The sequence below is a fragment of the Aquarana catesbeiana genome, linkage group LG05 (assembly GCF_042186555.1).
Source record: "Aquarana catesbeiana isolate 2022-GZ linkage group LG05, ASM4218655v1, whole genome shotgun sequence".
Classification (NCBI taxonomy): domain Eukaryota; kingdom Metazoa; phylum Chordata; class Amphibia; order Anura; family Ranidae; genus Aquarana; species Aquarana catesbeiana.
In genome coordinates, this window is record NC_133328.1 from 424417157 (window position 1) to 424439387 (window position 22231).

General features: G+C 44.7%; 1 protein-coding gene across 2 annotated transcripts in view; it reads right to left on the minus strand.

Moving 5' to 3' along the window:
* ZNF236 (zinc finger protein 236) overlaps nucleotides 1-22231 on the minus strand; it is a 461432-nt gene that overhangs the window by 392942 nt on the left and 46259 nt on the right. For both annotated transcript variants that reach the window (XM_073631228.1, XM_073631227.1), the window contains exon 5: nucleotides 21572-21696. In XM_073631228.1, the coding sequence (XP_073487329.1) occupies nucleotides 21572-21696 (125 nt within the window). The remainder of the gene's footprint in view (nucleotides 1-21571; nucleotides 21697-22231) is intronic.

Genomic DNA, 22231 nt, shown 5'->3' on the forward strand with positions numbered 1-22231 from the left:
GGGCGTTTCATTTTTTCTTTTCACACAGTATTTGCACAGCGATTTTAAAATTTTTCAAGGATAGGTGAATGCAGCAGGAAGGGCACTATGGGCTCGATGGGCCTGTCTTTGCCTTCTTGGTGACAGCAGGACACTACTTTTGCTTGCCACCTCGCCAGCTTGAACTGCACTTATGGGACTCACCACATCACCAAGTGTTACTGCAGTGCTGGATGTACGACCAGGGTGTACTAGGTCGCTGTGGTGCTTGCCAGTTCACCAGAAGGAATAGCGGCACTACTACTTCTCTGCTCCATACGAGAGCCCTGCGGTTCTTGTACCTCAACAGCAGAAGAAGATTGGGGTCTGGTACGCCTGACTTTGCCAGGGACCACAACTCTGTCTTCAGAGCCATCTGTCTTGGAGCCGCTGCTGTCTACAGGTTCGTATTCTGAGCCTGAATCTGACACGAGTGACTTCCTCTTCACTATCTGTCATGCTCAGAAACGTGTAGGCCTCTTCACTACTGTACCTTCGATTTACCATTTTGGGCTCTAAATTTAGTGGTACCGTAGTGAGACTGACAGGTAAAAAAAGCTTCTGACTGTCAGCGACTGTATCAAAATGCTACCAAAAAAACTGTTATGCCCTATACACGCAATCGGACATTGATCGGACATTCCGACAACAAAATCCATGGATTTTTCAGACGCATGTTCGCTCAAACTTGTCTTGTATACATACGGCCTCGCAAAGTTGTCGGAAAATCCGATCGTTCTGAACGCGGTGACATAAAACGCCTACGTCGGGACTATAAACGGGGCAGTAGCCAATAGCTTTCGTCTCTTAATTTATTCTGAGCATGCGTGCCACTTTGTGCGTTGGAACTGTCCACACACGGTCAGAATTTACGCAAACGGATTTTGTTATCGGAAAATTTTATAGCCTGCTCTAAATCTTTGTGTGACCGAAATTCCGTTGGAAAAAGTCCAATGGAGCCCACACACGGTCGAAATTTCCGACAACAAGCTCTGATCGCACATATTCCGTCGGAAAGTCTGAACGTGTGCACAGGGCATTAGCGATCGCAGGAATCAGGCCTGACTCTGTGAATGTGTTTAGTGTTTTGTAAGTTACAGGGATCGATCGATACTGCACTTGGGTGGGCTGGGCGGAGCGGCAAAACGCAGGTGCTAGCGTGTATCTGGGCTGATCCCGCTAACACTGCGTTTTTGGGAACCCTAAACTGCTGGGGACGCTAGTATAGATCTGATCAGATCAGATCAGATTGATCCGTTCAGATACTATACCACTAAGGGAGGTGTATGCTGCGTGCGTGGGTGTTAGCGGTACTGGCGCTAACCTGGCGCTGCCTGGGGTGACGCAGACCCTATCTGACTCTAAAACCTAACTTATATCACCCACCGGGCGATCAGGGGGTTAAACCTTTATTAGGTAATAAACGGCGGGTGCCCTGACACAATAAAAAACAAACTAACCAGCGTCACCCCTAACAGTCATACGGTGATCACTGGTGAAAGGGTTACCTAGGGGGGCAATCAGGGGGTTAAAACCTTTACTAGGTAGTATATGGGGGTACCTGACGCTATAAAAACCTGACGCTGAACCTAAATACTTACCTGGCTAACTAGCGTCACCTGTGACACTAATACGGCGATCAGAAAAAAAAAAAATCGCTTAGTGACACTGGCGACAGGGGTTAACTGGGGGGTGATCAAGGGGTTAAACCTTTATTGGGGGGGGGGGGGGTTAGGGGGTACCCTAGACCTAAAGGGTCCTACTACTAACTGCCCTACCACTTATAACAGTCACAAATGACACCAATGCAGTAATCAGTAAAAAAAACAAAAAACAAAACTGCTATTGGTGTCACTGTGACAGGGGGTGCAGGGGGGTGATTGGGGGATGATCAGGGGGTGAATAGTGTGCTGCGTGTTCTACTGTAATGTGTAATGTTGGTGCAAATTTACTTGATGTCTTCTCTCCTCGGAAGCCGGAACGAAAAGGCTTCACGAGGAGTGATGACATCACTTCCTCCGCTTCGGTTTACAGTTCAGAAGCAGAGGAAGCTCCTCATTTGCCAGGAGCGATCGTGAGGGGGTGGCCATGAATCAGTGGCCTCCCCCTCAGCACGGATCGCTTCTGGAGCTAATTCGACCACTGCAGGCACAGCCCTTATGCCGACGTACATCGGCGTGCGGCGGTCGGCAACTGGTTAAGCCTGGCTAGGGTTAGTCAAGGGTTAATAAAGAGTTAAATAAGAAAAAATTTTAATTAACAAAAAGCTTTTTTTTAAGTTTCTTACTTGTGAACCTGCTGTAAATGGCATACTATGAATATAAAGGAACATTTCTTTAATCCAAACATAAAAGAATTAACCTTTGACAATAAATCAAGGGATAAGGCTAGGGTAGATAAGGTATGGTCAAGATATTTAAGAGTGAGTGTTTTGGGGTATAGTTTGCACTCTCAATTGCACGGGTGTGCGACACTGTACCCAAATACATTTTATGTCCCTTTTCTCTGAAAAAAACAGTGCTTTCTGGTGGTATTTGATCACCTCTGCGGTTTTTTTATTTTTTGCGCTATAAACAAAAAATTCCAATTTCATCAATTTAGGCCAAAATGTATTCTTTGTATTTTTTTTTACTAGTAATAGTGGCAATTAGTGACTTATAGCGGGACTGCGATATTGCGGCACACAATCGGACAATAACTGACATTTTTGACACTTTGCGGGAACAAGTGAGACTAATACAGTGATCAGTGCTAAAAATTTGCACTGTCACTGTACTAATGACACTGGCTAGGAAGGGGTTAAACATCAGGGGCAATCAAAGGGTTAAATATGTGCCTGACCAGTGTTTTAGTGTACTGTGGGAGGTGCTTTTACTAGAGGAAGGCAAATTCGATTTAATGCAATATGGCAACCTGGAGGTATTCTGTACACAGTTGGTTTACAGAATGCTCCCAGAAAGGTCACACCCTGCTTGGGTTAAAAATCTGCACCAAGCTACAAGTCAGGTTTAAGGCATCCACTGCAACAGAAATGTCATTTTTGGCGAGATACTCCCTATGGATTAATTACTTCTGAAGGCGAGCAAAAACTGCAACTCTACTTATCAGCACACAGAAAGTGCATCAGTTGCTTACAATAAGTTAGGGTGCATTCACACTTGCGAATGCATCCTGTATGTAATCAGCTGCAAGAACCCCAGCAGGGGTTCCCATCATAAGCTGCGAGTAGGCACCCCCATTGAAAGCAACGGAAGGCTTCCTACTCTCGCAGCTAATCACGCCCACTCGCATTAAATCACTGAATCTGTGTGTGTGGGGCTGCCTACTCACCCTGCTGGGGTTCTCGCAGCTGATAGCATACAGGGTGCCTTAGTAATTGTGAATGCACCCTTACCGACTCCCTTTCAGAATGAGTCCCGTAGATATGGCAAAGGGCTATTCCTTCAGAGCAGAAACAGGTAGGAATCTGCAATGAAGCTTGTTAAAATCCTTGCAAATGTACATAGATCACCCAGAGGGGATTGTTATTTTCTCAACAAAAGCAGAGTTACTTTTTAACCGCTTGCCGCCCCCGCCTATGACCATATGATGTCGTCGGGTTTGAGCGGTGATATCTGTATGATGCCTGCAGCTACAGCATCATTCAGATATCTTCTTTTAGAGCTGGCGATTCCCTGCCCCATAAGAACGATCATAGCAGCTGTTCAGCCGCTTGATCGTTCTTATAGGCGGCGAGAGGGGACGTCCCCCCTCCCGGTGCTTCTACTGACTCACCTGTGCGATCGGTGAGCCGGAGAAGGAATCCGTTGGTGCCGGATGCTGACGATAAAGATTTCCGGCAGACCAGTTTGTCTCCGGAGTCTCTATGGTAGTTCGGAGGCCGGGCGCGATGTTATGCCTCGGCTGGGAAGCTGAGATTTTTTGTTTTTGTTTTTTTTGGATTTCAGGTTTCCCAGCCTAGAGGTGAGATCTGGGGACTTATTGACCCCAGATCTCACTGTAAAGAGGACCTGTCATGCCATATTCCTATTACAAGGGATGTTTACATTCCTTGTAATAGGAATAAAAGTGATCCAAAAAAAATGTAAAAAGAAGGCTTTTAGGTACAGTAAATGTCTCCTAAACGTGCGCTGCTTAGGAGATATTTACTGTAGATGCAGCGCATCTGCACCGTGCCGTTCCTTCAGAGTCCTGTGCCATAAAACGGCAGCGCGCATGCATGGGAGTGCCATCATTGCGGCTCTGGCCACTCACACAGCTGGAGTCCACAAACCCAGAGGGAAGACCGGGTGAAGATGAAAGCGCAGGTGTGAAAAAAATAAATAACTACTGCTTACTACCGCTTTAAGTGGTTAAACACCTAAACATATATAAAATTGAAATATCACACGTAATGTTTCTGAAGAACAAATAAGACAACTTCTATAAAAGGTTTGTCAAGAAAAATAGGATTTTTATAACAGCTTACCTGTAAAATCCTTTTCATGGAGTACATCACGGGACACAGAGCCATAGTAGTTACTATGTGGGTTATAGGCCACCTTCAGGCGATGGACACTGGCACACCCTAAGACGGGAAGTTCACTCCCTATATAACCCCTACCACTATTGGGAGTACCTCAGTTTTTGTAGCAAAGCAATATACGTGTATTAGAAGAGGGGAGGGACCTCTGTGTCCCGTGATGTACTCCAAGAAAAGGAATTTACAGATAAGCTGTTATAAAAATCCTATTTTCTTTATCGTACATCACGGGACACAGAGCCAAAGTAGTTACTATGTGGGAAGTCCCAGAGCAATGCCAACTGAAGGGAGGGAGACACAACAAAAGTAGAGCACCATGAGACTAGAGGACTTATACTGCCGCCTGCAGCACACTACGCCCAAAGGCGATATCCTCATGCCCTTTTACAACCACCTGATAGAATTGGGTAAATGTATGGACTGAAGACCAAGTTGCGGCCTTGCAGATTTGAGCCATGGAGGCTTGGTGATGTACTGCCCACGAAGCACTAACAGCCCTAGTGGAGTGCGGTTTGATTTGAGAGGGTGGAATCCTCCTCTTCAAACCATAAGCTTGAACAATTACTTGCCAAATCCATTTAGAAATAGTAGATTTCGATGCCACCTGTACTTTTCTAGGACCTTCAGGCAACACAAACAAACATCCATTTTTCAAATCTGAGCAGTCGCCTTCAAGTAGACAGACTGCTCTCACCACATCAAGAGAATGTAGTGACTTCTCTTCCGTAGAACAGGGATCTGGGTAAAATGAAGGTAGAATAATATCCTGGTTTAGATGAAAACCAGACACTACCTTTGGTAGGAAGTTAGGATGAGGACGCAATACTACCTTATCCTTGTGAATAATTAAATATGGCTCTTTACAAGAGAGAGCAGCTAACTCTGATACCCTTCTTGCAGAAGATATGGCTACCAGAAAAACTAATTTCCTTGTCAAAAGGACCAAGGGAATATGCTGTATCAGCTCAAAAGGCTGCTTCTGTAATGCCGACAGGACTAAATTCAAGTCCCAAGGGTTCATGGGTGATCTAACCGGAGGATTAAGCCACTTTACGCCCTGAATAAAGCTACGAACCAAAGAATGCGAAGCAAGTGTTCGTTGAAATAATACTTTGATGGTACTCAAGGCCAGCTTCATTTCTAACCCCATCTGCAGAAAGTCAAGGATTCTACCTATGACATACTTCCTGGGGTGCCAACCCATGGATTCACACCAGGAGAAATATGCCTTCCAGACTCTATTATATATGATTCTGGAGGCCGGCTTCCTTGCATTAATCAAGGTAGATACCACTGAACCTGACAGCCCACGCTTCTTCAGAATGTGGGACTCAATAGCCAAAGCGTTAAATTTAGCGTTTGTAAGGTAGGATGGAATACCGGACCTTGTGAGAGAAGGTCTGGACGTGGTGGTAGGGTCCATCGGTCCCCTACTGCTATCTTTATGATCTCTGCATACTAAGATCTTCTGGGCCACAAGAATCACCGACTTCCCTTCCTGCTTGATCCTGCAAAGAAGAGGTGGAAGTAGCAGAATAGGAGTGAATGCATAAATCAGTGAGAACTGATTCCACGGGAACACCAAGACATCTGTTCCGCATGCTAGCGGATCCTTTGTTCTTGACACAAAGTTGTTGATTTTCTTGTTGAACCTGGACGCAAACAGATCCACGTCTGGGATCCCCCATCTTCAACATATTGCCAGGAAGATATTGGGGTGAAGGGACCGTTCTCCTGGAAATAACTGCTGGTGACTCAAGTAGTCCGCCTGCCAATTTTCTATTCCTGGAATGAAGACTGCCAATAGGCAAAGCACATTGTTTTCTGCCCAAGTTAGGATATGATTCACTTCTCTCTGGGCCGCACAACTTCTCGTGCCCCCTTGGTGATTGATATAGGCCACTGCTGTGGCATTGTCAGATTGGATCCTGACAGGACAATTCCGTAACCTGAACGTCCAGGCCCTCAGGGCTAAGCGCGCTGCCCGAATCTCTAGAATGTTGATGGGCAAGGTCATTTCTGATCTGGACCATTTCCCTTGGACAGTCGCCTCTTCCAGGACTGCTCCCCAACCTGAAAGGCTGGCATCTGTTACCACTTTCCAGGTAACTGGTAGGAAGGATTTTCCCTTCTGCAGGTTCTTGGTTATCAACAACCAACTGAGGCTCCGTCGGAGACAGGCACATTGGGAAATCTAGAGCTTGGGTCTTCTTGTTCCAAGCCGATAGGATACTGTTTTGCAGCAGTCTCGAATGAAACTGAGCATAAGGAACGGCCTTGAATGAAGCCACTATCCTTTCCCAACAACCTCATGTAAATTGGAATAGAAGGATTCTTCCTTGCCTTGACCACCTGAATCAGTTCCTTTATGGCACTGATCTTCGCCGGAGGCAGAAATACCTTTTTCTGGGCTGTATCTATGATCAGACCCAAGTATTCTAATCTCCTTGATGGTTTTAAGGAAGACTTCTCTAGTTTTAGAATCCAACCAAGGTATTCCAGGTAGTTGACCTTGGTGACCATACTTTGGGCTAAGTGGGCTTCCGACTGGTCTATCAACAGCAGATCGTCTAGGTAAGCTATAATCGTTATACCTTGGTCCCTTAATCTGGCTAGAGGAGGGGCCAGGACCTTTGTAAACACTCGAAGTGCAGTAGCTAGACCGAAAGGCAGAGCTACAAACCGAAAATGAAGATTTTCTACCTCGAAACGTAGATATTTCTGGTGAACAGGAAAAAATAGGCACATGCAGGTATGCATCCTTGATGTCGATTGACGCCAGAAGTTCTATACCTTGTAGGATAGAGACTACTGATCGGATTGACTCCATGCTAAAAGAGCGGATATTCAGAAACCGGTTTAGATCTTTGAGATCTAGAATGGGTCTGTCGTCTCCATTTGGTTTTGGTACTGTGAAAAGGTTTGATTAAATCCCCAATCCCTGCTCTTCTATGGGGACCACCGATATCACCTTTTGAGACAAAAGATGGTCCAATGCTTGAAAGAGAGACTTCTTTTTCTCTGGATCCTTGGGAACGTTTGATCTGAGAAAACGAGGAGCCTGGGACTGTGGGAACTCTAGTTTGAGGAAGCCACCCATTTGTCTCGACACTATTCCTGCCAGACCCATGAGAACTGCAGAAGTCTTCCCCCCACTCGAGCGAGTGGGTGCGCCCTTTCATAAGGAGGCTTTAGTACTTTGTTTTGAAGGTTTCCTTCCCCAGGACTTCTTTCGTCCCTGGGGTTGACCCTGAGGTTTACCTCCTGAGCCCGACGGCGTGACTGCCTGGAGGCTGATGCCCCTGGCACTGGAGAGGAAGCCCGTCTAAACAAAATACTTTTACTCCATTTTCTAACTGGCAAAAGGGTACTTTTTCCACTAGAAATTGTTTGGATGTATTTATCCAGATCATATCCATGAAAAGGAAAACTAGCCAGAGGCTTTTTGCATGGCGCTTTGGCTGACCAATTTTTCAACCATAGTATTCTACGCATATGCACTAGCCCAAGCGTAAGACGCAAGGCCTGAAGAATAGTATCTCTCATGGCGTCTATTGCAAAACATAATGCCACTGGTAGTTCAGCCAAATCCTGGGCCTGCTGATCAGGAATAACCTTGAGCACCTGTTTAAACTGGTCTCTCAAGGATTGACATACACCAATTGCTGCCAGCGCAGGCTGAGTCACTGAACCTGCCAGGGAAAATGTGTTTTTTAATAGAAATTCCAACTTCTTATCCGTTGGATCCTTAAGCATTTGAGCACTGTCTACTGGACAAGTCAAACTTTTATTCACAGTGGATATAGCAGCATCAATTGCTGGTATCTCCCATTTTTTAATAAACTTTTCCTCCATAGGATAAAGTGTTAAAAACGTTTTAGGAGGAAAAGATGAATTTTTCTCAGAGGACCGTGAAGAGGCTGATGACTCCTCTTCTGGGGGGTCAGATGCAGAGGGATCAGCCTCACAATCTGATAGATTGTTGGTTCAATCTCTTACTGAATTGGTCCACTCCACATTTATGCTACCCTCGGTTGATAAGCCCACTTCTTGTTTGGGTTCACTAAAGCCCGCCTAAGCTGTGCATGCCTTTCCCATCCATTCGTTGCTGAAAAAAACGTATGTATTCTGAGTGGGATCACCCAGATAAGCATTTTTCCCCCGCCCCCAGTTCCTCAGTTTGAGGGTCCTGGGTAATGGAAGGGGACCTGTCGCACTTTGTCCCACTCTGGGATGCAATTAAAGCCGCTAACCTTTGCTCCAATCTTAATATGGTTGAGGAAAAAAAAAACCTCTCTTTAGTAACAGACAGGGGCTGCAGTGTTGGAAACAGTTGACAGCCCTGATGGCTCACTCTGACCAGCCACCTCAGACCTCTCAGGGGAGGATGCCATTGTAGAGACGAGTTTAGGCTTTTTTGAGCTTGAAGGAGTCCCTCTTGAGCCCTTTTTTGGGGTGTTTCTACTAGAGGTTGACCGATATATCGGCCGATATTTGGCGTTTAATTAATCGGCATTGGCCGATTGTGCTGATAAAAAGGGCGATTATAACTTCAGCGTGACTTGCAAATGACTTCTGTAATAGAAGTCAATGCAAGTTGCCTGAAGTCTTCTGTAGAGCGACTTCTCTCCTCTCTGGGCAGCCTGCCAAGTCTGATAAAAGAAGCTAAAGAGATACAATGTTTCTACTTATCAATGAACTGAACTCCATGTGTAGGAGTTCTCAGTTTAACCATATAAAAACTAAACTAAGCAGTAAAGTTAGCCCTTTTTTTCGTCCAAAAGTTTTGATTACCTGTTTTTGTGTATTTAATATTTAAGATATAGTTTTTTTTTTTTTTTTTTATCTAAATTATACATACAAGTGAACTAATTGGAGGTTTGTTTTGTTTAATAAATGTTTAAATGTAAAAAAATTTCTGCATCACTTATTACTTAAGGCTGCTTTCACACTGGAGCGGGCATGCGTTGACGGTAAAACACTGCTAGTTTTAGCGGCGCCTTACTGTCATTTTAGTGGCACTATTTGGCTGCTAGAGGGGCGCTTATAACCCAGCTAGTGGCCGAGGAAGGGGTTAAATGTGCCCATGAAGCGCCGCTGCTGAAACGCTTTGCAGGCGCTTCGGCAGCGGTGCGTATTCATTTCAATGGGCAGGAGTGGTGGAGCAGCGGTATACACTGCTCCAAATATGCTGCTTGCAGGACTTTTTTTTTTTTTTTTTTTAACTTCCTGCCAGCGCATCACCTCAGTGTGAAAGCACTCGGGCTTTCACACTGAGACTGCAGGGGAACCGTTTTGCAGGCACTTTACAGGCGCTATTTTTTAGCCCAAAAGCACCTGAAAAACGCCCCAGTGTGAAAGGGGTCTAACTGTTAGATTTTATGAGATGAAGGGGAAAAAAAAGAAAAAAAAAAAAAAAAAAATTGGCCTAACAATCGGCCAACGCGATTTCTAAATATCGGCATCGGCCAGAGAAAAACCCATATCGGTCAACCTCTAGTTTCTACCTCCCTTCTGACCATAGCCCGATGCACAAATGCAGAGGTACTACCAGAAGAAATTGCATCCACTGCTTGAGCAAATAGTCCAGCAACTGCCACTGCTATTAATGCTCAGCCTGAGGGTATAGTAAATGTGCCAAGGCAATGCCTGTGTCACCACTTACATGCCCCCATTTGCTCATGTGTCCCTCCGACAGCTGCAGCTAGAAAAATTGAGCTTTTAAAAACATACGCCCGCGCCGTATGTTGCTGCATGCCAACGCTGCGCTAAGCCATGCCCCCTCCGTAACATTGCGCCCACCTCTCTTTTTAAAGAGCATTTTCCCGCATGGGTGCGGGCCTTCGATCCGACGGGATCGGTATGTGTGTGGGGGGGTGGCGAGGAGTAGCTGGTGACAAACCTACATACAGCGGTGGTGTACGAATGGAGCTGCATCGTCGATCGTTCCACTTCCCCCTATCCATGGAGAGATTCTGCCCAGGTGGGGGTGTTTTTGGAAAAAAATCTCCCCCCAGCATCTTACTGGAGGTCTGGGACTGCTAGCCGGAGAGAAGTCTGCAGCTTCTGCTGACACAGAGTGATCTGAGGAAAGCATGACAAGGTACGTACAAGGTACCGCTCCTCCACCGTGGTGACTTTTTGGCATGACAACATTTACTTTTTTAAAGGAGACAATCCATAAGAGAATTTAAAATTCCTTAGAAATCTCCACTTACTTTTCCCGCTGCAGGGATTTCTGTGGTAAAACCAACAGACCCAATCTTCACCCCTCACGGTGGGCTCCGTTAAAAGGAACCTTCAGGAACTGGGGCCCTTTTTATCAGGGGATTTACTCTCCTGGACCCGTAAAGCACCCCGCCAAAAAGCTTTATGGCTGAAAAAAAAACAAAGCACTGGATCCCGGGGTCCAGCTCTCTAAAAAGAGAAGCGTTACGGGCTAAACCTGGTTTCTTCCGCCACGAGGCCCAGGTACCATTCAATTCGGCCTGAAAAGACACTTTGAATGGATCGGGTTGCATAGCCTGCCCCAGCAAGAATTGCTCCAGTGGAGCTCAGCATAGCACATCTATACTCGTGACCAACACCTAAGACACTGGCGAAAAAACTGAGGTACTCCCAGTAGTGGGAGGGGTTATGTAGGGAGTGGACTTCCTGTCTTAGGGTGTGACAGTGTCCATCACCTGAAGGTGGCCTATAACCCACATAGAAACTACTTTGGCTCTGTTGAGTCTGCACAGAAAATCAGCCATGCCTTACTTCCTGTAAATGGCCCAACCTGCCCAGCAATTACAGTTAAAACAAACCATTTTACACCACTTGAAAAAGGGTTGACTGGATTAAGGTTTTAATTTATTTGTTGATTACTGTAATTAATGTCCATTTAAAAGTCCTTCTAAGACTATCCTGTTCACATGGGGACAATGTTGCTTTGCAAGTATTCTGCAGAACAAACAATTACTAAAACTAGGTTATTGTGGGGGGATTCAGAAAAAACAAAATGGTGTTTCATGGTGCTTTTTAAAAGGACAAGGCCAGTTTATCTGACTAATCCATCAGAATTCACCCTTGTCTGATCCAGCAATAGTACACGGTGATGTGGCCGTTCTGCTTTACTGCACTCTGCTCATAATTTTTCCTGCTGACAGTGGCTTATTAAAGCTGAACTCCAGGATAAGCAAATATTGTCTAAATTCAAGAAGCAAGTGTATGGTTACTTGAATCTTGGTGTGCTTTCTGTATTTCTTCCAGATTTGTGTAGTAATCAAATGTGAAATTTTGTTTCTGCGCAGGAGCTTCCTGTAATAAAGACCAGTCATTGCTGCTCTCTGTTCTTGTGCAGGATGACTGGTCTTTTATCTGCCCCCTGTAGTTTTCTGCAGGAAGCCTATTGAGGGTGTGCAGCGCAGTGCTGATGTAACTGCTACTTTTACAAGGCAATAACTGGGCTTGGAAAGGCATTTGTACATACACAGTGACTTTATATCCTTTGTGCAACTAAGGAACATAAATAGACAAATCAGCTGAGATTCTATCATATCATGCACCCTGTGTATGTAGAACACATACTGTGCTGTTCCGCACTTGATGAAACCACATGTAAGTAACCGCAATGTAAGTAACCGCATAAGTGCAGCCAGCAGGGCTTGCCCCAATGCCATATCACTTCCATAACTACCCATCAAAGGAGGATTCAATGCTACCAATCATGTGTTGAACATTGCCCCTGTCTGTCTCCAACCAGAACAGCAGATATATACTGATGCTGGAAAACAGAGCTCCCAGTGTGGGCAGCAAAATCACAATCCACTCAGTTATTCTCCCCTCCTAATTAAGTGTCTTTTGGAACCAGAGGCAGTCACCAAGAATTTGGGTATGCAACTTTTAATGCAGAAAAAGCACTTCTGCCCAGTAATGTATAACTGGAGACCTGGGATGGGTTGATTTTGATTTTTTTTTGCATTTTGTAAACTGTTTTGCATTTGTCTTCATAAGTAAAAACCTTTTAACAGCTTTAAAATTTCATAAGTATCACATTATATCAAGCATGATTTCGTTATTCATATCCCACATACAATGACAATAACTCGGATCATTATGCAACAGCTGGTGGCTTTATGTCAAGAGAAAATGAGTAAATCTTCAAGCTGCCATAGGAAGCAACATGAGCTAAGCCACTCAGATGAAACACCTGCTTTAAATTAGGATGCATGTCTTCCACAGTTACCTATACTGAAATATTAATCTTCTCTTAACCAAACTTCATTACTGTAAACCTGAACTCATAATCACTAAAAACGGTCAAAAATAATATATAATCTCAAATTCCTGCCATGATGTGGGACTGTAAAATGCATCAACTGTTTAATTGATGATCATTGGCATTCTTAGTCATAAAATTTTATGTAGCCACCATAATGAGAGACACATATACTATTGCTGACAATCTCAGACATTCAAGCACACCTGAGAATCTTTGATCAGGGATCATTTCCTGTTCCTGTAGCACAACAAATTGATACTTAGCGGTTTGTTCACCTGAATCTGAAATAACTAAACTAAAAGAAAAGACTTGATGGGGGTCAGGTGTAAGATGATTTGCGGATAGCAGGGGAAGATATCTCATGCTTTAGGAATTACTGAGAGATTTGTGATCCATTATGAGTGTAGTACTTCAAGATCAGATTGCTGCATGCTCAGGGTTTGTGGCCTATAGCACAGGCATAGCAAACTCACATGATAGAAAATGACAAGCACAAAAAGGTACCCTAAGCGCCTGTTCACATCACAAAAACGTCCTCCAGATCCATTCCAGATGGGTTTCTGCATGCGCATCTCTAAAGCGTTTTTGATGCATTCCAGTACATTTTTCTTGCGTTAATGCGTTTCGTGATTTTCCTTTTCACTGTACTGGGGTCCAGTGTGTTTTTGATGCACTTTTGATGCTTTTTACAGCATTTTAGCACAGTTCTGTGCAGGAAAAAAGCAGCATGTTGTACTGTGCAGGAGAAAAGCAGCATGTTGCACTGGAACACACTACACTTGTGTTAACTATGCCATTGGAACCCATATAATCTACTTTCCGTGTGTTTTTATTGCAGGAAAAAAAAACACCGCACTGCACTGCATGTGGTGTGAACGGTCCCATAGACCTAAAAAGAAAATTGTCTAACCTTACAGATTTACAGGTGGACGAGGCCAAAACATCAAAAATCGATGAGTGCCCACAGAAGTGTCTTGTCAACCACTGGAAATGGGGTATTTAGATGTTTGCCATTTTAGAAAAGCTTGGCTGGTCATTGCCATTTCGACCCACAAAGCCTCTTACTTTCTGTTCCCCACCTCTCCTGCTTATGGAGCTCCACAAGCAGCTAGACCAGAGGGTGGTCAAGTTCTGCCTGCAAAGTTCAGTTTCCTAATTAGTTTAGTTACCCAGGGGAAAAAGTTGTTCAAAATAAAAACAAAATATTTAATATTTGATAACTATTAGTTAATACAAACATGAACAAAGAAATACTTCACATCTGTCTGTTCTGCCTTTGTCGCTCTGTCTGCATTTAGACACATTTTCATTATTATATTGGACATCACAGCACATTAAATTGCACAGAAAATCAGCCATGCCTCATTTTCACCAAAGCACTGTAACACAGCACACAAATGTGAACTAACTCATTGAATTTAATGTATTTTTATGACGAATGTGTGTTTTGTATACACAATTATTGTTGGTGTTGTCACCACAGGGTGGCACTGTGGACAGCACAGCAAAAAATTTCCCTTCAAATTCCTTCCAAACCTAAATTTCTCAAATGTATGTTTTGTGCATTCCAAAATGCACTTATAAATGCAATGGTGTGAACCAGGACCTAATGATTAATTTAAAAAAATGATGAACTTGTCTGATTTTTGATCACTTAGTCTTATTTATTAGAGACTGTGTAAGCTTTTGGTCACGTGGGAACTGCTGCTCTCTCTATAAAAGGCAAAAAAAAAAAAAAAAAATCTGAATTAGGCTCCTTTCACACAGGCAGATAGAATTCAGCTTTTAGCTGCGGATAGATGAATTTATCTACCGCAGCTAAATTCACACAATGCTTTCCTATGGCCCCAATCACACACTGTGTTTAGCAACAGTTTCATTACATGGGGTTTTGTGCGATTAGAAAAAAATAATTTGACTGCATCCAGGACCGATTTAGCGCAGCTATCTGCACATAAGTGTGCAGGTAATCGCAGTGTACTATTTCACCTGCGGATAGCAGCAGCGAGGAAAGAAAAACAGGAAGCACACCAGAAATGGCAAGAATGTTCTACCGCAGCCGCATGTAAACGCACGTAAACGCTGCTAATCGCAATGTACAACTGCAAGTGATCACTGTGCCTGGAGTCTTGGAACTTCAAAATTAAAAAAAATATGCTTTTAAACAGCGGCAGAAGAGCCGCCCATGTAAAAGAGACCTTAACCGCTTGCCGACCAGCGCACGCTGATGTACGTCAGCAGAATGGCACTGGTAGGCAAAAGGGCGAACAGGTACATCCCCTTTAAGAAGCGGTGTCGCGGGCGCGCACCCGCCGCTGTCTCCATGACCGTGACCGCGGGTCCCGCGGACTCGATGTCCGCCGGGTGCCCGCAATCGTGTCATGGAGAGGAAGAACAGAGAGATGCTTTTGTAAACAAAGCATTTCCCCGTTCTGCCTAGTGACAGGACAGAGATCACAGCTCTCCGTCATCAAGAGCAGTGATCACTGTCCTGTGTGTTAAAGCCCAGCCCCCTCACAGTTATAATCACTCCCTAGGACACACTTAACCCCTTCACTGCTCCCTAGTGGTCAACCCCTTCACTGCCAGTGTCATTTACACAGTAATCAATGCATTTTTATAGCATTGATCGCTGTATAAATGACAATGGTCCCAAAATAGTGTAAAAAATGTCCGATGTGTCCACCATAATGTCGCAGTCCAGATAAAAATTGCAGATCGCCGCCATTACTAATAAAAAAAAAAAAAAAAAAAATAATTTTCGCGTTTGTCCCTTCGGAAAATTTCAGATGAAAGCTGTGCACAAACGATCAGATTATCGTACGACTGCTACAAAAATTCAAGTTAGACTTACCGGTAACTTGTTTTCCTTGAGTCTTTCAGGACAGCACTTGAGAGAGTGACTCCTCCCCTTGCCAACAGGAAACACCTCTTCCACCAAACTTTAAAAGGAGGCTCCTTTCCACACATTGTCAGTAGTAGTAGAGAACCTCCGGCCCCAAACTGGAACACATAATCGAGATATGATTAGTCACAGTATATAAATATAAAAAAACAATAGGGCGGGATGCTGCTGTCCTGAAAGACTCAAGGAAAACAAGTTACCGGTAAGTCTAACTTGAATTTTCCCTTATCGTCTTTCAGGACAGCACTTGAGAGGATAATAGAGACTTACCCCCCTAGGGAGGGACCACAGCCTGCAGAACCTTTCTGCCAAAAGCCTGATCACCTGCTGATAGGAGATCCAGTCTGTAATGACGGACAAACGTTAAGTAGCTTGACCACGTAGCCGCCTTACAAATCTGATCTGGGGTGGCACCAGCGCTTTCTGCCCATGTAGTGGCCTGCGCTCTTGTTGAATGAGCCCTAATTCCCAGCGGGGAAGATAAACCCATTTGAGAATAGGCTACAGAAATAGCCGTCTTAAGCCATCTAGCCAATGATGCTTTTGATGCTTGTTGGCCTTTCTTGTTTCCATAAAAAAGAACAAATAATGAATCTGAAACTCTAAACCCTCCTGTTACTTCCAAATACTGTAATAGGATACGTCTTACGTCTAAATTGTGAAACTGCTCTTCCTTTGCACCCGAAGGGTTAGCAGAAAAGGTTGGTAGAGTAATCTCTTGAGACCTGTTACTAAAGCTTGCCACTTTTGGCAAAAACCCCGTATCTACTTTAAGGACAACTCTATCAGGAAAAACTGACAAAAAAGGCTCTTTTACTGATAGGGCGTGCAGTTCACTAATCCTTCTTGCTGAAGTAATTGCGACCAGAAAAATAGTCTTCAAAGTTAAATTCTTTAGGGATATGGCCTGTAAAGGCTCAAATGGTTCTTTTGCCAGAGCCTGCAGAACCACCGAGAGATCCCAATTTGGGAAATGCTTCACCGGTACCGGTCTCGACCTGGAAAGTGCTTTGAAAAATCTCATGATCAGAGTTTCTGAAGATAAGGATCTCTCCAGATAAACTCCCAAGGCAGCCACCTGCACCTTAAGAGTGCTGACCACAAGATTCTTGTCTGCACCTTTTTGCAAAAATTCCAGCACTGAAACTAGGTCTTTAACCCCCCTATGTTCTGAATGACAGAAAGAAACATAGACTTTCCATACTTTGGCGTAAATATCCCTGGTTACCTTTTTCCTACTGGAAAGCAACGTAGCAGTTAAACGTTCTGAAAAGCCTTTGCTTCTCATTAATTGCTCCTCAGATACCAGGCAGTGAGCTTTAACCTGCCTACCTCTGGATGAAGCACTGGCCCCTGAATCAACAGATCCTGACTGAGCGGGAGATGCCAACATGGTTTGATTGCCAACTGCAGAATCGTGGAAAACCAAGCTCTCTTTGGCCAATATGGAGTAATCAAAATGATTGATACTCTCTCTTTCAGTATTTTCCTCAACACTAGAGGGATTAATCGGAATGGAGGAAAAGCATACCCTAGGTGAAAATCCCACGGATGTGCCAGAGCATCTATCCCCTGAGAGAAAATGTCTCTCTGAAGGGAGAAAAAATTCGGGAGCTGCGTGTTTTGTTTTGAAGCAAACAGATCTACCTGCGGAAGGCCCCAAACACTGGAGATTAATGCAAACACCTTCCTGTTCAGACTCCACTCTGATTCCTGAATATTTTGTCGGCTCAGATAATCCGCTACTTCGTTCAATGTGCCTTTTAGATGGACTGCGGATAGAGATAGTAAGTGGTTCTCCGCCCACTCCAGAATCTCTACTGACAGTAAGTGAAGGGCCCTGCTTCTTGTGCCTCCCTGTTTGTTCAGGTAGGCTATGGCCGTGCCATTGTCCGACAAAATCTGGACATGGCAACCTATGAGGTTTTGAGAGAAGAAAGCTAATGCTAGGGCAACTGCCTTCAGCTCTCTCCAATTTGAGGATCTTTGGGCCTCGAACTGGGACCATGTTCCCTGCGCTAAGGCTTGACCCATGTGGGCCCCCCATCCCTGCAAACTGGCGTCTGTTGTGACCACTTTCCCGGTCGGAAAAGACCAAAGAAGACCTCTTTGCAGTACCACCTGACTTTTCCACCACCAAAGTGAACGTTTGACTCTGGTGGGAATCTTTACTTTTGTATCCAAACTCTCCGTCCTGTGGTTCCATGTCCTTAGAAGGAACCTCTGGAGGGTCCTGAAATGCAGCCTTGCCCATTGGATGGCTGGCATTGAAGAGGTTAATGTCCCCAGAGCCGACATAACCTTTCGGACTGAAATCAGTTGATTTGTTTGTAGTGCCGTTATTACCCTTTGGACCTTGATCTTTTTCTCTTCTGGGAGAAAAATCTTTTGCTCCACTGAATCTATCAAATAACCCAGAAACAGTACTTGCTGAGCTGGGATGAAATTTGATTTTTGAACATTCACTATCCACCCTAGTGACTCCAAATGACTGCGGGATTTGTTCAAATCCTCCTGCAACTTTTCCCGGGATGGGGCAAAAAAGAGGAGGTCGTCCAGATATGGAATTACCGCAATCCCCTGTCGAAGAGTCGAAGAGGGGCGAGAGCTTCCGCCATTATCTTCGTAAAAATACGAGGAGCTGACGACAGGCCGAAGGGAAGGGCCCTGAACTGAAGATGTATAATCTCCTTGCCCATATTCACCGCAAACCTCAGGAACTTCTGGGACTGAGGTGCTACAGGAATATGAAGATAAGCATCCCTCAGATCGATTGATGCCATAAAACAATCTTTTGTCAGAATGTTTCTGACCGTGAAAATTGAGTCCATACAAAACTTTTTGTATAGGACTGACTTGTTCAGGGGTTTTAGGTTGAGGATAAGACGGAAGTTTCCGGATGGTTTTCTTATCAGAAAGATGTGTGAATAGAAACCCTGACCCTGTTCTTCTGGGGATACTGGTATCACTACCCTCTGGTGCCTCAGATCCTTTAAAAGGTTCTTCATGGCCAGAGCCTTTGTTAGATCCCTTGGTAGGTTTGTTACAAAGAATCTTTCTGGCGGGCGATCCGAAAACTCTATCCTGTAACATTGGGACAGCATGTCCAAAATATATAGACTTTCTGTCATGCTGGCCCAAAGGGGAAGGAAACTTTGAAGCCTTCCCCCCACTGGCACGCACAAGTCATTGTGCTTTACCGGAGGCTGCAGGAGGATGGAAAAGGACATTTCCTTTGCCTTTACCCTTCTGCGATGCCCAATTTTTTCTTTTCTCCTGGGGTTTGGTTTGTTCTTGAGCCCTTTGGGAACGAAAAAACCGTTTAACTGGCTGCTTTTTCTTTTTGATGGGAAAAGACTTCTTTTTATCAGCAGTTCTATCTAGAACCGCATCTAAATCAGGTCCAAAAAGCAAGTCACCCAGGAACGGTATCCCACACAGCTTGTTTTTGGATGCCGCGTCCCCCGGCCAAGTTTTCAACCACAGAGCCCTTCTGGCTGAGTTGGCTAGGGCAGCAGATCTAGCTGTCATTTTAATTGATTCTGCTGAAGCATCAGATATAAAGGCGACAGCGGCAGACAGAGTTGAAAATGAATCCAAAATTTCTTGTTTTGGTGAGTCTGCTGAGATATGGGCCTTAAGTTGCTCTAACCAGAACTCCATATTTCTGGATACCACTGTAGTTGCCATAGTAGGTTTAAGATTTCCCATGATGGATTGCCAAGCCCTCTTTAGTAGCTGGTCCATCCTTTTATCCATGGGATCTCTCAACACCCCCATGTCCTCGAATGCCAAATCTGTAGACCTCGAGACCTGGGAAAACGCGGCATCTAGTTTGGGGTTTTTGTTCCAAACTGCCGCTGGATCTTCATCAAAAGGGAAACGCCTTTTTAAGGCTTTGGGAAAGAAAGGCTTTCTCTCTGGCTCTGCCCACTCTTTCTTAATAGCTTCAGAAATAACAGAGTGTACTGGGAAATTGCGATTTTTGTGCTCGCTAAGCCCTGCATACATTTTATCATGCAGAGATAACTCCTTTCTTTCTTCCTCCAGACCCAGTGTGGTATAGATTGCTTTTAACAGGCCATCTACCTGTTCTAAAGACAATTTAAATCTTGAAGGTAAATTTTCTCCTTCCTCACCCTCATCAGAATCCTCAGATTGAGAGGGGGAATGTCCCTCTGGGGTAGGAGATGCCTCAGTCTCCATCGCCGGGACTATAAGTGAGCCTTGGGAGGACTGTGAGGTAGTAGGCTGACTCAGGGATGGGTTTGCTAGGGAAGAGCGAAATGATTGAATAGTCGCATCAAGTTGCTTTTTAACCGATGCAATCAAGTCGCTGCAAGCGGAAGAAGCTTCTTCTTTAACTAGCAAACCAATACAAGCTTGACATAACGTCTTCTTCCATCCTTCAGGTAGCTTGAATTTACATTAAGGACATTTTCTTTTTGCCACTGGATCAGAGCTCTTGGCCTGCCATGAGACAAAAGAAGAAACCATCCCAGTGAGACAACCTGTCCTATACCCAAGGATGCTCACCACAGGTGCACAGTAAGAGCTAACTGCTTTATGTGCCCAGACAGGCCCCTGCCACCGGGGGGGGGATAGAGAGAGAGAGAGACCCCACAGTACAAGGAAGACAGTATACAACTGCACCTTACCTGGGCCTTGCTGGTGCCTGTGCCTGTCCCACTCGCTGCCGCCATCGATTCCATCGAGGAGCGCTTGCTGTGTTTGTGTGGCTAAACGCCGGTTCCGGACTCCAATAGCGCCAGACCAGAATCGCTAAATAAGCACCAGCCCCGTTCCTCCCCTTTCCCTCTGCGATCTCAGGCGGAAATGACGCCGCACGCCTGTTCCGTGGGCGCCGCCCCCTCCAGATGCCTCACTTCCGGCGGATGGAGCCCCGCTGCCATCCCCAAGATGGCAGCGGCGCAATAAGCAACAGGCGGTGGACCTGAGAAAAAAATATAGTAAACGGCCACCGCCTGTCTTGCCGCCGTCTAGGAGCGATGCCCACGACAGTCGGACTCACCCTGAGCCCATATGAAGAGGGAGAGGGAGCCCAGCCAGCAGCACTTCACCTCACCACCAGCTGTGGAATGGGAGGAACAGCTCTCATGAGGTAAAAAGTGTTTGATGAAAAAACCAGGAAACCTGAGCTCCCAGGACAGCACCTGAGAGCCCTGACTTCCCCACGAAGTGTTCCCTCCGGAGGAAACACAAAAACTGACAATGTGTGGAAAGGAGCCTCCTTTTAAAGTTTGGTGGAAGAGGTGTTTCCTGTTGGCAAGGGGAGGAGTCACTCTCCCAAGTGCTGTCCTGAAAGACGATAAGGGAAAGCGGTATTTTTTGTACAATATTCTGATCGTGTGTACGGGGCTTAAGGGTGCAATCACATTAGCACTTTCAATCGGTCCCAGGCACGGTTCAGCTCCTTGGGCTGGTACATTTGTGTAGTGTCAGTGCTCCGAAAGACACCTAGGACTGGTTAAGCATATCATGCCCAAGACCACTTGTCAGCATGGTCACAGATCGGGGTTGCGCCGTGTCCTAGCAACACCGGGGGCACGCAAGATCGGTCGTTCTGGGAGGCCGTTATAGGGCGTCCACCCAGAAAGAGTGCCGCACCGCCCAGCCGTCATTTGACGGTGGGCGGGCGGCAAGTGGTTATGTATACCTGTTAAATGTGTTGCACATTTATTGGATTTTGAGTGCTATAGAATGTATAGTATACTTCTACCTTGAAAACATGCACAAATATCATTTCTGCTGTCAGTTCAATTCTAATATTTCTTAGACACACACACACACACATATATATTATATATAAATAAAGGAAATGCTATCGCAAGGAGTCTCTTACCTGTGTGAATCCTAATATGGCGAGTTAACTGACTTGGCTTCTGAAATGTTTTACCACAGTGTGGACAGGAGTAGGAAAATCCACTTCTGTCTATGTTCCTATTGTAAGATCTAGTGCTTGACACTCTATGTAAATCAAACAAAACACAGTCTTAAATTTATGTACACAACCAAAAGAGAAAACAGTATAAATGCAACGTAAAGAGAGCATTTAGCATTTCCTGTGCTGTAATAGAAGTACTCAAAAATTCTGCAAGACTGGAAATTCTGTGTTTTTAAAAGTGATGTTCTAAATAAATTATTGATAAAGAAACTGATACAGACCTGCATTGTCTCTGCAGGAGATATGAATACTGCTGTTATTGCAGACTAGGAGGACAGAAGTTACGTTTAGTATCATTCAGGCATTCAGCTGAAGATAAAAAAAAAAAAAAATGCCCTATGTATATCTGCAAGATCTTGTTCTAGCCTTGCTGTATACATTTAAACGACGGTGTGGAATAATTATATATATTTATAGCCAAAAGATGTGCCACCAAATAAATCTTACTGGTGCAGTCAGGCCAATTTAAGCAATGTAAAATGTAGTTATACAAAGCAACCTATTAAAGTAAATGTAATCCCTTACTGGATGACATTTGGTTTGTTAAAGTGGAACATT